The 18,143-nt window shown below is 39.5% G+C and overlaps 1 protein-coding gene across 1 annotated transcript in view; it reads right to left on the bottom strand.

Moving 5' to 3' along the window:
• HACD2 (3-hydroxyacyl-CoA dehydratase 2) overlaps positions 1-16,798 on the bottom strand; it is a 104,651-nt gene extending 87,853 nt beyond the window's left edge. The window contains exons 1-2 of the mRNA XM_047099485.1: positions 16,644-16,798; positions 13,864-13,981 (exon numbers count right to left, since the gene is read on the bottom strand). Of these exons, the coding sequence (XP_046955441.1) occupies positions 13,864-13,981; positions 16,644-16,798 (273 nt within the window). The remainder of the gene's footprint in view (positions 1-13,863; positions 13,982-16,643) is intronic.
• Between the last annotated feature and the right edge of the window lie 1,345 nt (positions 16,799-18,143).

Here is an 18,143-nt window from a genome sequence, read left to right as displayed (position 1 = left end):
ATTGACAAGAAAAGCATTATTACACTGCAAATCTTATAATCTTTTTCAAAAGAAAACACTGCTAAGAATCTCAAATGTGTGAATATGACAAGATAAACTGGACCTCCTGCTGCAAAGTTGAGGAAAACTAAGATGTCTATAGATTTAAATGAGGAATGAAAGACATGAATAAAGAGCATGCTGAGACAAGACAAATGACAGTGCACAAATAGAAAACCTATCCACGTATGTGGTAAGGCACCCATCCAGGCAGCTGATTAACAATTGGACATTACAGCAAAGGATATACAGTTGATCCTTACACAACAATAGTTTGAACTGCATGGGTCCACTTACACTCAGATTTTTTTCAATAAACACATATTTTATATAGTGATTAAAAAGATAGAGGTTGCCAAATATTTACAAGTGAAGAGAAGGTGGAAGAAACATATGGAGAAAGCTGGGACAGTAGGGCTCTTGCCTGCTCCTGGCACTCCTTACCATACCACCCACGTTGGGGAAGCTGGGTTCACTGAAGTCTTCAACTGAGAGACGCTAAGGAACCAGCTCTGGGGAGGGATTCTCAACAAAATGGCAGGGCCAGTCACTGGCCAGAGTGGTCCAAGGACCACAGAATGATAACCTGGAGTTCCAGAAGAACTCTGGGTGCAGGATAGCATCAGGCAGAAACCTAGGTTGCAGAGAGAAAAAGCAGGGAGGGGGCGCTGTCCACGGTGCTGAAAACTCTCTAAGGCTGGGAACCAATACCCAAGGGGAACTGGCCTCTCTTGGCTTGCCAGCATTTCCCACAAGCAGAAACTGTATTAGAACTATGTAAAGGGGGGTCAGGTGAAGCAAGTGACCTACAGAGAAGGTCTAAAAGTGCTCTGCCTTTGCCAGTTCTGACTTCCCCTGAACTGTGCTTAGAATGAGGTTTCCTACATTCCTGGGAAGAGGAGCACAGACTGGGTATGACTCCAGGATCCAGCTTTGCTAACTTTGGGTGGGGATGAGGAGAGGTGTGGTGCCTCACTCTACTAATGTACTGTACAATAACTGCATTTTCTCTTCCTTATAATTTATCAACTGTTTATGTTATTGGTAAAGCTTCTGGCCAATAGTAGGCTATTAGGAGTTAAGTTTTTGGGGAGTCAAAAGTTATACATGGATTTTCAACTGCATAGGAGGTTGGTGCCCCAACCTCTGTGTTGTGTAAGCATCAACTGTAGAGTGCTTAAGGGCTATCACGTTTTCTTTGTGTGACAGAATAGCAAGTTTTAGTCCTAGTAGACTCTATCTCCCCTTTTTAATCACATATATTTTATAATACCTCTTCTATCCTGAAATGAAATTCACAGATGATATTATTTATCCACCCAAACATTTTTAAAAAGTACGATGTTCTAACTGATATGCAAAGATGAAATAGAAAGTAATTTACTTTTTAAAAAGTGTATTTCAGTATACAAATGTTTGGGTACATAATGAAGCAGTCAGATGTCTGTGACAATTTATGATAAATAAGTTTGGATTTAAAAATAAGAATATCAGGGGCGTCTGGGTGGCTCAGTCGGTTAAGCATCTGACTTTGGCTCAGGTCATAATCTCCCAGTTCGTGGGTTCAAGCCCCACGTTGGGCTCTGTGCTGATGGCTCAGAGTGGAGCCTGCTTCGGATTCTGTGTCTACCTCTCTCTCTGCCCCTCCCTGGCTCATGCTCAGTCTCTCTCTATCTCTCAAAATAAATAAGTGTTTAAAAAATAAAATAAAAATAAGAATATCAGAAAGCACTTTGAACTAGCACAGAACAATAAAAAAAGCAGAGATACAGACCAACACTAGAATAAAAAATAGTATTAATATAGTAATGGACATAGAGAAGTAATCTTAACTGAAGTTAGAATATTCACCAAGATAAATAACAGCCAAAGTAAAAACATCAAAACAAAAAAAAAGAAAGTACAGTATCATCACAAATGAGCCAGGTCTTATTCATTTGTAAGTGTGGTGTCAAAATAATCCTCTAGGTTATGTCATGAGATAAGGTAGGAAGAAAGTATCACAGAAAGCCGATCCTTATGTCCACATTCTTTGAATGGTGTAACAAGGCAGAGATGGATTAGATAAAAACAAATAAACCAATAATGCAAAAGGCAATAAAGCAATTGTGTAACAGATTGGATACTTTGAGCATAAAACTGAAAAACTATGGTAATCCCCAAAAGACAATTAATAAGAAATATTAAAATAGTTATATTTTAAAAATCCAAGGAGATCCCTGTATTTCATGTACCTTCACTAACTTAATAACTGAAGTCTGAACAGGAATCTCAAATCCCCTGTTACATCATTTCAGTCCATTTCATTGCTTTTGCAATAACAACACTATCGCACTGAAATCCTTTTCAACTAAATAAGCAAGCTGGAAATGGTGTTAATACAGAGTACAATGGGCAGAGTGAACAAATTACTCAATTATTTTGTGATGATAGATTTCACTCAGGTTCACTTTTTATATGAACTGTGGTAGGCAAAATTCTAAAGATGATTCCCCATGATTCCTATTTGGTGGTTATCCAAACACTAATCTAGGTACTTTTACAAACGTAATTAAAGTCCCAAATCCATTGATTCTAAAATATGGAGATTATATGGATAGACCTGATCCAACAAAGTGAGCCCTTTAAAAGCAAAGCTGGTGGCAGAAGCAGGAAGTGACCTCCAGCTGACAGCAAGGGAAGCAGGATGTCAGACCTTCAACCACAAGAACTGGATTCTGCCAACAAGCTGAATGAGCTTATTAGCAGATTCTTACCTAGAGCCCAGAGATTAGGGCCAGCCTGACCTACACCTTAATTTAAGTCTTATGAGACTCTGTGTGGACAACCCAGCCAAGTCCAGCTTTTGACTTACAGAACCATGAGTTAATAAATGAGTGTTATTTTAAAAGCAAGCTGCTAAGTTTATGAGATCTTTCTTTATTTTTTAAATGTTTATTTTTGAAAGAGAGAGAGAGAGAGAGAGAACGAGGAGGGGCAGAGAGAGAGAGGGAGGCAGAGGATCCGAAGCAGGCTCTGCGTTAACAGCAGAGAGCTTGATGTGGGGCTCAAACTCATAAACCGGGAGATCATAACCTGAGCCAAAGACAGACATTTAACTAACTGAGCCACCCAGGTGCCCATGAGATCTGGACTTTGAAGCAGCAATAGAAAATTAAGACAACGACCTTCTTCTAACTTAATAAGCTTTTTGCTTAATTTCTCATGAGGATATTTTAGTATCAACATGTACTACAAAACTATCAATTTATATTTACAGAGTGGTTAGCCTGGGGGATATACAAAAGTCAGGATAGATGCAAGACAAATCTTTACTGAGTTGGGACTCCCTCAGGTGTTGTAAAACATCTAGTCACAACTCTACTGACTATGGCAATCAAAATTTGCTCACAATAAAGTTTAGCAAATCTCAAGAGGAATCAGAACTGAGGCACCTTTGGAGACCTCAGCTGTAGCTCATAGATTTAATGTGACTAGGCTACAATGGGCCCCAATATCTTTCAACTCAAAATTCCAAATTCTTGGGAGAAGAAAAATCTGGCGAGTGTAGTGTGGGCCAGGTGTATACCCCTGGATCAGCCAGTCATGGCCTGAGAGGCAGTAGAGATTTCATTGCTATCAAGAAACAGAGGTATAGCCATAGAACTGGGAGAATTTCCAGTGAGGACAAAATCTCCTGAGCTGGGCAGCTCCCCAAGAAATGTCTACCACATTCATGTTACTGTGGAGAGGTCCAGAACTAATCTGAGTTATGTTTACCAGTATCTGGTTAGTTTTGAAAATCATCATACCATATGTATGTATGATTCTATTTTCTTAAAACATTGATTCCATCCATTTTCTTCTTTATGCTTATCTGTTTTTTTCTAAAATGCATATATAGAACTTATGATTAGAGGGAAACACCTTTTCATCTCTTCTGACTTCCATGAGAAGGGTTATCTCCCCAAATATTTCTGGTCTCTCTCCACCTGCTAATCACTTCACCCCAGGAAAGGAAGAATGACTCATCTGAGCAGTAAATTTGGGAAGAATAGGTGGGGAATGCTCGGCTCAGCTCTACCCTGGGGTTTTCACAAAGAACTTCAAGTTCTCTATTTACTCCTCACCACCCGGGGCCGCTGCTGCCTAGGATAGGGTGGGTGGTGATCTAATTCTGGAGTTCAGTTAGCAAATCTGTTTAGCTTGCACACTAACACACAGCCTCCATCATAAAATCCATATTCTTCCCAATAGATCTACATGATCCTGATAGGGTCTTATAAAAGCTAAATGCTTTCTGGTATCAACAGGTGCAGCAGGAGACCCGGAGACTCTCAGATTCCTCAGTATCTGCTTATGGGAATTGATTTTCTAATACACTTACAGTATATGTTTATTTTAGCAATTGTATGTTCACGTTTCACTGTTTGAAATAGGACATCCTTGACTACAAATACTAGAAATTTGCCAAAAATTGACTACAACAATAAACAAATGCACTACATGCAGTAAGACAAGTTTACCTGTCTTACAGCTACTATCAGGCCTTTATTGCTAATAAAGTTTTTAGGATCCTTATTCAATTCCTTTGAGTTATTTCCCAATGTTCAGAACATAAGCAAGAAAAAGGGGGTATTTATTGGACTCCCTGAAAGACTCCAATCTAAACTTGTTTTCAAAACCCTTTTATGTCATTTTTAAAGGAGAAAACAGGTGAAATTTCCTTAATTACCATTATCTTCTCTTTGTCACTTAATTTTACCTTTCTTACTACGCTAACCTCTATAATTTATCAATTCGTTACTTGCTTTCTTTTTTTTTTTTTAAGAGCATGGAAGCAGGGGACGGAAAGTGAGAGGGGGACAGAGAATCGAAAGTGGAGTGGAGCTCAAACTCATGAATCACAAGAGCATGACCTAAGCCAAAGTCAGATGCTCAACCAACTGGGGTACCCAGGCACCCAATCTGTTTTATTTTTATAATCTGATAATGAAATGCTGAAGCCTCACTGAACTTAAAACTGGGAAAACACTTAAGGTAAAGTCTCAGTACCCAAATTTCTTGTCTCCAGTGTTCTTTTACATATACCGTGACACTTAAGTACAATTCTAATTTTACTTCTGTAACATTTCTGCCAGCTTTTCTATGATAATCATTTACCCATCAACTAATTCCACCAACATGTCTGCCATGTTCCTCCTGCATGACAAACTGTGAACTCTGCCAGTTTCCCTTTGGCTTCTGCTCTGCTATCAACTTTATCTTATGCTGTAACTGGGAGGTCCTGTTTTTCTTGTATGCTTGGTCACGGCAGGCTGGTTTGTCCTTCAATAAGCTTGTCTTTTATAGGCAACAGGTTGCTGAATTTTGTTTTTTAAAATGTTAACCATCAGTATCCCTTTTTATTTTGATAAAATTAATGAATCTATTTGTATAAATAGTAGAAATGATACATTTGTGCTATACTTGGTCATCTTGTAGGTTTACTGTTATTGTTCCTTTTTTTATTTTTTATTATTTTTTTTGAGAGTAGGGGGAGAGGGAGAGAGACAGAGAAAGAATCTTAAGCAGGCTCCACACCCAGCTTGAAGCCCAACAACCGTGAGATCATGACCTGAGCAGAAATCAAGAGTCAGGCACTCAATCAGTTGAGCCCACCCAGGCGTCCCTTTCCTTTTTCTTTTTTAGCAACAGATGTAAAATTCTGTACATCATTTTAAGTGACAAGGTAATCTATCTAAGCTGCCTATTTTCTTCTTTTTTCAAAAAATGTTTTAATCTTATTTTTCTCTTTTTGTTTCCTATTATATTATATTACGTGTTACATTTATTTTTTATTTTTATTTATTTTTTTATTTTTGAGAGAGAGAGACAGTGAGCGTGAGCAGGGAAGAGGAGCAGAGGGAACCTTAAGCAGCCTCCATGCTCAGCACAGAGCCCCATGTAGGGCTCAATCCCATGATGCTGGGGTCAAGAGTCAGATGTTCAACTGACTGAGCTACCCAAGCGTCCCACGTATTACGTTTATTATACCTTCCCTTTTATTTCAAGAGTCACGGAAGTGATATATAAGCACACATTGAAGTATAGAGAGTAAAAAGGAGAGGTTCCCTTTTATTCTCCCCCAAATACCACACCCCTCCATGGGGATAAGCATCAGTAGCAGCTTCATACATACCTTTCCATACCTCTCCCATTACCTGCAATTTGCTTTTTTCCTATTTTTCCCAATCTAAAAACATCAACATGTTCTAATAATCGTTCTTATTATTTTCACCTTATGAATTAGGAATTTAAATTCTGGAGTGACACAGAATTTACACTGTTAAGTTTGTCTCCCTTTGCTTCTTTACTCTCCTTCCTATTTCATTCTACTTGGGTCAGATATGAATTATCTTATCAAATGCCAAATGGACACCTTGCAATCCGGATCATGCTCTAAAGCTATGCTGTCCAGTGGAGTGGCCACTACCCACATGTGCCTATTGAAATTTAAACTAAAAATAAATAAAACTTAAAACTCAAGTTTCTCAGTCCCATCAGCCCCATTTCAAGGGCCCAAAAGCCACATGTGATAGTGGCTGCTGTATCAAACTGCACAGATTCAGAACATTGCTACTCTAAAGACTTAGTTAATTTTATTTACATAAGAGCTAAATACCCTTTGATAAGGCTTTTCCAAAGTTTTATTCCTTTTTGTAGGTATTCTCAAATTGTCTCCATTTGTAGGAAATTGCAAGGTTACCCAGGAACCTAATGCTTTCTCCTAGCTTCATGTGAATTTTTTTATTCTTCAAAGTCTAGGGCCTTAGGCTGTTTTACTGTAACATTTTAAGATCTCTTTTCTGCTGGAAATTGCTAATCGTTGTTTTGAGTTTAAAAATTTAACAAATAGGTGCCTAAAAAGGGAAAGGATTTTTTTTCTTGAAAAACAGCTCCAATGTGGAACTCCAAATACTCTCAATTAGCATACTGAGTTGGTCTTTCAGTTTCAGAAAAGTTTTCTAGAATTTTTCCTGATTATGAGTTACATGTTCCAACCTTTTCTATTGTTGTTGTTCCAACCTTACTTTTTGAACAAGTTGTATACCCTCAATCCAGATACATCAGTTCTTATTGCATTATTATTTGTCTGTTGAATTTCACTACTTTCTCATATATTTCGCTTTTCTATTGTTCAGACAATCATTCACACGTTAGCTAATCCACCAACACGTAGTATTTCTGATCTGCTTGGCACTACATATTTTATAATGTTCTTTTTTATATTCGAAATGGTGAATTCTGAACATTCTCAATGGCTTCTGCTCTGCAATCTATTTAATCTCAGCCTATAACTGGGAATTCTTGCCTTTTCTTGATCTTTAGTATCACCTACTTTCTCTGCACTATGGCCTCCTTCCTGCCCTGTACTGACACCACCTATATTTTTAGTTCACTTAAAAAAAATGTTCTGTCCATTCCTTTCTATAGCCATTAGCTGTCTCACCTGTTTGAATGCCATATCAATTTTCTTCTATTTGCTTGAGTCATCAAGCAGGAAGGCCTGTGTGGGTGGGCTCCTGTTTCCCACAGGATCCCTCTTCCCTTCTAACGTTGTGACATTAATTACACCCAAGTTCCCTAGTTTACCTCTGGTTTTCAGTGTTTTTGAAGCTACTTTGTCTGAGGTTTGTTGTCATTTCTGTTTTTGTGAAATATCCCCACTATGACTGCTCTGTGAGCATTTCAGAGGTCTCTTTTAGAGGTCTGTTTTCTCAAAACAAGTCTTCAGAATAAAGGTAGTCTAAAATGTACATTTAGCTTGTGTTTCAAAATTTCCTTTTTAAATTATTATTTTTGAGAAGTTATCATGTTTTCACAGGGAGGAAAAATATTACAGATGGTGGTCATGTCCCCAGACAAGTACACAAAAGTAAACTTAACCAATGATGTTCCTGAAGCATACTACCATATTAATACTACCATATTAATAATGCCAAAGAGGGGTGGGCACCTGGGTGGCTCAATCGGTTAAGTGGCCAACTTCGGCTCGGGTCACGATCTCACGGTTCCATGAGTTCAAGCCCCACGTCAGGCTTTGTGCTGACAGCTCAGAAAGCCCGGAGCCTAATTCGGATTCTGTGTCTCCCTCTCTCTCTCTCTCTCAAAAATAAATAAACATTAAAAAAAAATTTTTTTTTTTTTTAATATCACAGAATGTAACCTCCAAGCATCCCTATGGGAAAAAAGTCATCTAGGGGAGCCTGGTGGCTCAGTTGGTCAAGCATCCAACTCCTGATTTCAGCTGAGGTCATGATCTCCCATTTGTGGGATCACAATATGAGCAGCATGGAGCCTGCTTGGGATTCTCTCTCTCTTCTCTCTCTGACCCTCTTCCCAGGCATGCACGTGCTCTCTTTCTCCCTCTCAAAGATAAATAAGTAAACATTAAAAAAAAAAAGTCATCTACCATTTGAGGTAAACAGACAGAAAAACTGGCAGGAAGACAAGCTGGGAGCCCCCTTCTTCTTATGGACACTACAAGTTCTTAACATTTTGCTTTATTTTAGAGAAATAATCAAAATCAGCTTCCTGAATATGTCATTAAAGGGTCTGAAGGCAGTTGAAAGATGAAGCACGATGAGTCAGAACAGATTACAGAGATGGGGCTTGGAAAATGGTAGCAGGGTAAGAAGACACAACAAAAACTGTCCACTCTCCTCCGCTGCTTCTCTGGAACTAGTTGTGCCACTGCAGACCCAGCCCTAGACAAACTCTAAGAAAAGATCACAAGTGAGACTGGGGTGTTTTCTCTCTCTTTTTTTTTTTTTTTTTTTTTTTGTAGGTGAGGGGGTTCCAAACAATAGAAGGATCTGGAAGAGAATGGGAAGAAAAGGAATTCCTGTGGCCCAGTAGGCATTCCCAGCTGGACAGTGGTAGGCAAGTGATAAATACAGTGATGTACATATGTTGATGACGCTCTATTTCAGTCTCAACAATTAATGTCTTTGCAGAGCCATTCTTAAACCAGTGGAATCACACTGCCAATCACTGAAGTATATCCAATCATGAGTATTTAAGTGTCTTTGCTATAATTATAGTCTTATGTTAACTGAATCCAAATTCTCTCAGAAATAATTTTAAACTGTCATAATACAACATCAATCTACTAAATTCTAACCTTTAACTCAACTCTAACAAAGCTGGAAAGGCAGTCTATCCTTATCAATGAATATCACAGATCAAAAACAGAAATGAAGAAGAAAATTTACCCACAGCTTATTATAGATGAATTTTTAAAAAATTGATGCATAATTTACATACCACAAAATTCACCATTTAAAGTGTACAATTCAGCAGTTTTTAGTACATTTGCAAGGTTGTGCAACCATCACCACTAATTCCAGAATACTGTCATCACCTTAAGAAATCCTGTACCCATTAGCAGTCACTCCCTATTCTGTCCTCCCCACAGCCCCTGGCAACCACTAATCTACTTTCTGTCTCAATGGATTTGCCTCTCTGGACATTTCATATAAATAGAATCACATAATGTGTGGTGTTCTGTGTCTGGCTTCTTTCATATAGCATAATGTTTTCAAGATTCGTCTGTGTCATAACATGTATCACCAATTCATTAATTTTATGGTATGGAAATTTGTTTACCCACGAATGACATTTTTAAAATATATTTTTCCTACATATGTTAATTAGCTCTCAGGATTACTCAAGATTCAATTCAAGACACACTATATTCATTCACTGACCTCTTGGCTCACAAGATTATCAGTATATTTCATCTTCTGTCAATTTATAAATCATTTCAAACGTTGTAATTTTGGTTGTACTGTGTTTCAGTGCCTTGGTAAATACTTACTGGGCTTTCCACCTAGTACCCTTTTTTCTAGAAATTAGCCCTTCCCTCCAACTTCTGTATGGTTAATATGACTAATTGCTCCTGTCTACCAGGTGACCAGGAATGAGAACCTGATTCAAGCTGGACAATTCAGGCCCTTCACTGGGAATGTGGAACTGGGAGCAGGTAGGATTCTATTTCTAATTAGTTGCTCCCTTGTTTGCAGGAGCAATAGTCTCAGAAGCTTTTGGCTATTACCATTATTTGCCATGTAGATTAAGAAACCAAGAAAATTAGTGTGCAAGATGGGAAGAAAGAATCAGAGACAATTAAAGTGAGAACAGCAGAGATAAGAGTGCAGCAAGAATCCCTGGGTTCCCTGAAGGGCTCTGGGTGCATCCTTGTCCTTGGATTCCATAGGACATCTTACAAACTTATAAAAAAGTCCCCTTACGGTTCAAGTTGGTTAAGGAGGTTTCTGTAATCTCCAGCCAAGAGCCCTAATATAATCATCTACCCAACAAGACTTTAAGCTCTCTATTAGTAAGGGCTCAACCTCCATGGCATACATTACAGCAACTCAAACACACACTTATTTAAATGATCACCTGTGGAATAACTTGCAAAAGTATCTATAAAATACACTCAAGACACTGTCCAACAAGCATGCAAAAACATTAGGATTTGTGTTCATTTTATAAATAAGATACATTATTGTATCACTGACTCAGTATATCTATACACCCATTTTGTAAGACATTATTTAATTTCCTCAGAAGCAAAATCGTTTACTTTATTATACTACTTCATCCCATTTGCACTTGCCTGGCATATGTTTTTAAATCTTTTGAAAAGCATAGTGTTACATTTTCCTAAAAAAATTTGAAGTTTGTTGCAAACAACAAGTAATCTCCATTTGCTTTTTAAGCAAACTCCCACAAAATCTACTAACACTCAGCATGCAAAGATACAAGTAACCTCATTTATAGTAGTATACATATACAATGATATATTATATATATATATATATTATATTATATATATATTATAATATATATATATAATATATATATTATATATATAATATATATATAATATATATATTATATATATATTATATATATAATATATATATTATATATATATTATAATATACATATAATATATATATATTATATATATATATACATATACGTATATTACATTACTCAGCCATAAAAAAGAAAGAGATCTTGCCATCTGCAACAACATGGATGATTTTAGAGAGTATTATGCTAAGTGAAGTAAGTCAGGTAGAGAAAGACAAGTACCATATGATTTCACTCATATGTGGGATTTAAGAAACAAAACAAACAAGCAAAGAAAAAAAAGACAACCCAAAACACGGACTCTTAATGAGAGAGAACAAACTGATAGTTACCAGAGGGAAGGTGGGTGGGGGGAAGGGTGAAATAGGTGAAGGGTATTAAAAGTATACCTATCACGATGAGCACTAAGTAATGCACAGAATTGCTGAATTATTATATTGTACACCGAAACTAATACAACATTGTGTATTAATATACTAGAATTATAATTTAAAATAAGGCAAAAAATGCAAAAAGAGACGGAGGAAAATAAAAGTCAAAGACACAGGATATTAGGAAATAAAAAAACTGCCAACAGACTCTTGAATATAGAGAACAAACTGGTGGTTGCCAGAGGTTGGGGGGAGACAGGTGAAACAGATAAAGGAGATTAAGAGTACACTTATCTTGATAAGCACTGAGTAATGTATAGAACTGCTGAATCACTATATTTCACACCTGAAACTATTAACACTGTATGCTAATTATCCTTCAATAAAACAAAATTATAATGACATTCAGCATACAGAGGTATAAATGAGCAACCTCCCTGGGATCATTTTCTCCTTTTCTCCCCTTGCAAAAAAGATATATTGTCAAACACTAATAATTCCCATGAGGATAACTAATCTGTACTTCAACAACACTGTGCACACGTAATATATTCTAGGATGCAGGTGGAGTAGACATGAAATAGCCTTTCACCGACCACTCAGGAAATGCACTTTTCATAAGCCTGCTCTCTTGTCCCAGGCTGAGGGGTCTACTGCCGTGACTGACAACTACACAGCTAATTCCCTGCTATTCCTGGGAGCCCTCACTTCATTTTGCAAAATCCTTTTCCCAAAATTAAATCCAGGATTTGTCACCTAATTGGTTCTGAGTGAGGATAACAGAGATAAAACCAAAAATCCAAAATGTTTTCTTAAATCCCTGTTCAAAATTCTATAGGGATAAATGAGCTAATCCTTCAAAATGTAAGATTTGGTTCCTGAGTGGATTTTGTGTATAACATATTTAATGTCACTACCTTCCCTGAGACATACTGAAATTTTAAAAATTATACCTCTATTATTACAAAGTCTTACAGAGATAGAACCCCTTTAAATTAATGAAATATTCTAATTGGGCACACCTGCGTACTGTGTCAAGCACTGGGGCAAGTTTCTCATGGTCCTGGCTCCAAACTTGCTTCTTTACAGCTTGAGAGAATTGTGCTGGCCAAAGCTCTGAGAGGCAAGGTACTACTTACTTTGGCTCTTTCCAAAAAAATTCAAAACTCGAAGTTTAACAAATGGCCCACACAAGGATTTGCTGAAGTTTCCTCAGACTCAAACTGTTAGGGCAGGAAGGGGCTTTGGAAATCGACTTTAACCTAGTTATTTCAAATGAGAAGAAGCTGTGGACAAGAAGTAAATGACTTGCTCAAAATCACAGAGTTAGTTGGTAAAACCAGCAGAGTTACAATACCGGTACTTGGATTCACAGCTGGAAGCTCACTTTTCCATACCATCTGCCTAAAACATGTACATATGGACAGTATTGAAACCTCTGCTGAGAGGGAAAAAAAATGAAAACAACTTTCTGCTTTCAAATGTGAAGGTGGGAGCTTAAGGTGTTGCATGTCATTTCCTGGAGGTGAAAGGTAATAACCTTCCAAATGACATGATGGGCTTGTCCTGGAGGCTAAGTGAAATGAAACAGAATACCAGATCTTTGTTGCAACCGTAATGAACTATGCGCCCAAAGCTACCCTATACCTCCTTTTCCATGAACAAAGCTTACAGTCCCTTTGGCCAGAAGGATGGGCTTATATCCTAGACCTAGCTAATCAACTAACTCACATCACAGGCAAGAGTGACTGACTGGTCTAAGTAAGGTCAACCAGAACCCTTCCCTAGAACTTCTCCATGTGGAGAAGGCAGTCTATAGTAGGGGAGCCTTAGACCAACATTCAAAGAGAAACAGACATAAACACAGATGAGAGGTGGAAAGAGTCTGACAAAGTCCAATCCAATCCTGGGGTCTCATAACTGAGCTGGTCCCTTTGATTCTGTAAGTTAACCCTTTATTTTTATCAACTATAAAGCCAGTAAATTCCTTTTTTGCTCAGAATAGTTTGCATTGAGTTTTTGTCACTCGCAACTCAAAAACTCTAACATATACTGAACACAGGAGACAGGACTAGATACGTGTTATTCTTCATACAGGGAAATTAATGAACATTTATTTAAAACAACTTTTTGATGCATTTATAGAGGCTCTACTGTTTCTTAGATCTACCATTCCTAACATCCTACACTTACCAGCTTCACTGTTTCCATCATAAGCTGGCTGCTGAGAGTATCTGAGTTTGCTAACACTTCCCTAGGATTTCCCTAGAATTAAAAACAATCCTCTTATAAGCTTGTTTCATTTGATTTCCAATAGAAGTTGGATGTAAAATATATTCCAGGTAATATAAATTCAATGAGATTTTGCCTTATCCAGAATGTCACAAAGATAAATCTGGTCATCAACATTATAGTATGCTATGAGGCAAGTTCTCAAATTTAAAGGAAATCCAACAGAGTTATGGCTCCTTCAATATAATTCAGTAGCGTGTTTCTTATTTTATCACGATGGAAACCAATAACAACAACAAATCTGAGTACCTACCTCCAATAAGGCTCCAGTTTGGAAGAATTTCAAAGGCTTTTCAATGGAATAATAAAGGCTATGATAGCTACCCTTAGCCAAGTATGCTCTGACCAGACCAACTGCTATAACAAGCCACCTGTGAAAAAGAGGGAAAAAAAAAGAGCCATTAGAGAGAGAAAAAAAAAAGTGGGGATCTGAGGTAATTGAAATTTGGCAACAAAAGATACTGCTAAAGGTGACCTGAAGAATCAGCATCCTGGATTTATCAACTATGGCCCTCAAATGCCAAGCTGTAATGCACCACCACCAACACCCAACCAAGAGTGCTCTGCAAAAGCACAGTGGCACCTCACCCATCTGGAGCTCAGCTTTCTGGCAAACTTGCCTGTTGAGAACAAGGCCAAAATGAAGAGAATAAGCTAAATTGGTCCTTGAGCAGCTAAATTAAGTGCCAGAATGTCTAAGACAAGAGAAAAAAAAAAAGCTGTTACAGGAAAATTTTAAATGGCCTGTGCAGTCAGAGGGTCTGTAATAATAATAGGGAGGAGAAAAGAGGTTTTAAACTATTGTCACAAGTATCTCACAGAAACATACCTATACCCTATTCTTTTAAAATTGCAAATGAAATAAGAATAAAAGGTGGGTTTTTTAAAGAAAAAAGGATTTTTAGCTCAATTTCCCAAAATCCATTAATCCAGATCAATACAAAACACAAAACAGGGAAACACTTAGGCCTATCACTGGGAATGTTACATTTCTGTTGTGTCCTTCTCAAAAATGAATTTCTCAGGCCCTGTAGTTTTTTGTTAAGCTCCATAGTGAAACAAATGGACGTTTATTATTAAGGTATGTCTCCTTGAAAGCAACAATAGGTTTACCTAAATAATGTACAATCTCAACCAGGCAGTGGGATATATGATCTATGTTATTTCCAGAAACTATCATACAAAGACACCAAATAAGAATTTGTAAAAGAAATGAATTCTTGAATGGTGTAACTGTCTCAACATTAGCAGCCTACAAAAAAAAAAAAAAAAAAAAGCCTACTTTATTCTCAAAATCCCAATTTCTCTTCTTGGCTTAAGACACCACTCCCTACTCTCTATCACCTAGGAATAAAGGCTTCTTTCCTTTTTCCCCAATGAACCTTAAAATCTCTTTCCAGTCCAATGCTTTCATTAATGCCCTTGCTGATAAGAATTTACATATAGATATAAATACACATTCCAGAATGTTCTTTTAAAAGTCACTCTATGACGATTTATGTGATAAAGAAAACTTGCATCTGTAGTATTTCTTCACTGGCCTGTGAGTCAAGAGAAATAGGTTCTAGATATAGATCTCTGGCTAACAAGTTCCATGATCTCAAGCTAGTCAAGCAAGTCACCATCTCTTTGAAACTACATTTCAACACCAGCCATTTCTAATAAAATAATCAAGTCCACAAACCTCTCTCTATATATATTTGGGTGAAAAATGCAAGGTGCTGAAATGCTAACATGACATTAGCATTTTTAAAAAAGGGTGTGTGTGTGTGTGTGTGTGTGTGTGTGTACATATTTGCTTGTATCAGCATGTGAAGATGTGAAAGCATCACAAAATTAGCTGCCTCCAGGGAGGGGATCTGGGTGGAAATGAAGGGTGAGAGGGAAGAGTTTCACTGTATGCTCTTAGGTAATATTTTGATTACACACCTGCCAATGTAGTACCTATTTTAAAAATAAATAAAACTAGATGTTCACCATAGAGTTCTTTAAACTTTTCTGCATCTTTAACTGTTTTCATAATAAAATGTTAGGGAAAATCTTTTATAAATGAATACGAATTAAAAATACGTAACAGGGGCGCCTGGCTGGCTGCTGGCAGAGCATGCGACTCTTGATCTTAGGGTTCTAAGTTTGAGCCCCACCACGTTGGGTGCAGATCACTTAAAAATAAAATCTTAAAACAACAACAACAACAACAAATAGTCTGATCCTGTGATCTTCCTCACCAAAACTATGGGATCAAAGAATTGGAGGAACCTTGGAGCCCACCTAACCCAAATTCTTTAGTTTTACAGATGAGAAATAGAGGACAAGAAAAGCAAAGTGATTTATCCAAGGTCACATAGCTAGTTAGTGTCAGAACTAGAACTAAACCTGCTGAGGCAAGGGATGGGCTGAAATGAGGGAGAAACAAGAGAAGGTAAAACCAGTTTGGAGGGTCTATTGCCCTCCTCCCCAATTCCTTCTTCCTTACCCCAATCCCTCCTAAAAAGTCTCAACTCATCTAAAGCACAGCTCTGCTCATGTCACTGGTCAAAAACTTTGAACGCTTTTCCACTACCTTTCAGATTAAAGCTCAGTCTGGATTTTGAAAACAGCCGCCTAAATATATGGTCACTCTGCAGCCACAGCTCCCTCCACTCCCCTTGGGGGAAATGGCTCGCATTCGTGACTTGCCGCCAGAGCTCTCCTCCGCGCTGCAGGATGGCCGACCCCTGGCCAGCCCACCCGTCCTTCCAAGGCCCTGGGGACCAGCCCCAGGGCGGCTTTCAAACCCGTACCCCCTTGGTGCCCGGGAACTCCAGCTCGGGCACACCCAGTCCCTGCGAACTTGCTCGGCCCCTCGCCCAGACGGGAGTTCCGGGCAGGCACCCGGGCCGGCTCAGCGCTCGGCTGCCCACAGTGCCCCGGAGCCCGGACCCAGACACCCACCGCCCGGGCTGCGCTGCGCGGGGGCCCGGAGGCCCCGCCGGCCGCAGAGCCCCCTCCCCGGCCAGGCTCGCTCCCCGCCTCCCCGAGCCCTGGCCTCACCCCGCCGTCATCACCACATTGTAGATGACCAGGTACGCCGTGGCCAGAGGCCCTGGGCCCTTCTTTTTCCGCGCGCCGCCAGCTTCGCCGGCTCCGGCCCGTCCCCCCCCACCCCCATTCCCCTTTGTCGCTGCAGTAGCCGCCGCTGCCGCCATGTCAAGGGCCCCGAGCACGCTCTCCCTGCGAGAACACCACCGCCCGGACTCTGCACTGAGAGGAGGCGGAGGGAGGGACGAGGGAGGGGCGGGGCCGAGACCGTGGGGCGGAGCCAGAGACAGCGCCCACGACGGCCGCCATCTTGGAAGAGGGCAAAGACACTCCTGGCACCCCCCGCCCGTCACCTCCCTTCAGACGCCAGCGCCATCTTTGATCACCGTAATCACCGCCTCTTTTTGCGCTCCCGGTTATAACCTCTGGAGCCATTTTGGGTTAGGTCAGTGTCGCCTATGGCTTCCCTTGCCAAGCCCGCAGTTTCTGCCGTCTGGATGCTTCCTCGTCCCTATTCTCTCACCTATAACCTCTGCCTCCATGGTGGATCAAGAAAATGATGCTTTCTTTCTCCCTTCTCATCTTGCTTCTTCCAGTGGCTCTAGCGTCACCGCTATGCACGTGATCTAATAACCTGCCATTTTGGGTCAGGGTAATAACAGACGAATATTGCTTCCCATCAACCCCAGGGACCAGTAGAGAAGATACTTTATGGCGAGTGCGCTCTGCTCTTTCCCCAGAAGCCAGCTTGAAGGTTCAGTCTCTGAAGGTTTCTGCCCTGGCTTTTAAATTTCAAGTTACTGGTACAGTGAAAGTCAACGAGAAGTGTGCCTTTTTTACTATTCGACTGAAGTCGCACGTGTGGCCAAGGATCCAGTGTCATTTGTGAGGGTCTGGAAGATTCAAGTGCATCTTCCCACCCAAGCCATGTGTGCTCACCTGTCGCCAAGGCGGGACCACGACGAGGTGATTAGGCGGTCGGCTAAGGGTGAGGTGCGGAGTGGAGCGAGAAACTTTCCACCCACAGTGGTCAAGAACAAAAGGGTGTTGGCTTAGACAGAAAACCTGTCCCCTGAGGGAAACAGGGAAGGCTTATGGAAACTGCTTCAACCATCTGATCCTACTCGCTCATTCATTGCTTTTTTTATTTGTAAAAGGCTCCTACAGCTAATTTTCACACAAACATCTTAAACGAATTGCTGTGTCTGTGGCTCCATTCTAGCAAGTGGAGCGTCAGTGAGGTTGCATTGAGGGTTCATGGCACTAAATGAAAGAGATAAAGTCTTCTGTCTCCCAGAGACCATATAGAAGGAGCCAGTGGAAAATAAATATTTATTAGTTGGTGAAAGGCGTTATCAGGAAGTTATTGCAGTAATCAAGGTCATAGTGATAATGGTTTAGGCTGGAGTGGTCGTGATTGAGATGATGAAAACTGAATTGAATTTTGGACATATTTTAAAAGACGTGATAAGATTTGTGTATATATTATATGTGGAATATGAAGTGAAGGAG

Source organism: Lynx rufus, unplaced genomic scaffold (genome assembly GCF_022079265.1).
Source record: "Lynx rufus isolate CCGP_SWC_20201006 ecotype Redwood Valley unplaced genomic scaffold, mLynRuf1.p SCAF_5, whole genome shotgun sequence".
Lineage (NCBI taxonomy): Eukaryota > Metazoa > Chordata > Mammalia > Carnivora > Felidae > Lynx > Lynx rufus.
Note: the sequence above shows the minus strand (reverse complement) of the source record. Positions and strands in the feature narration are given on the sequence as shown.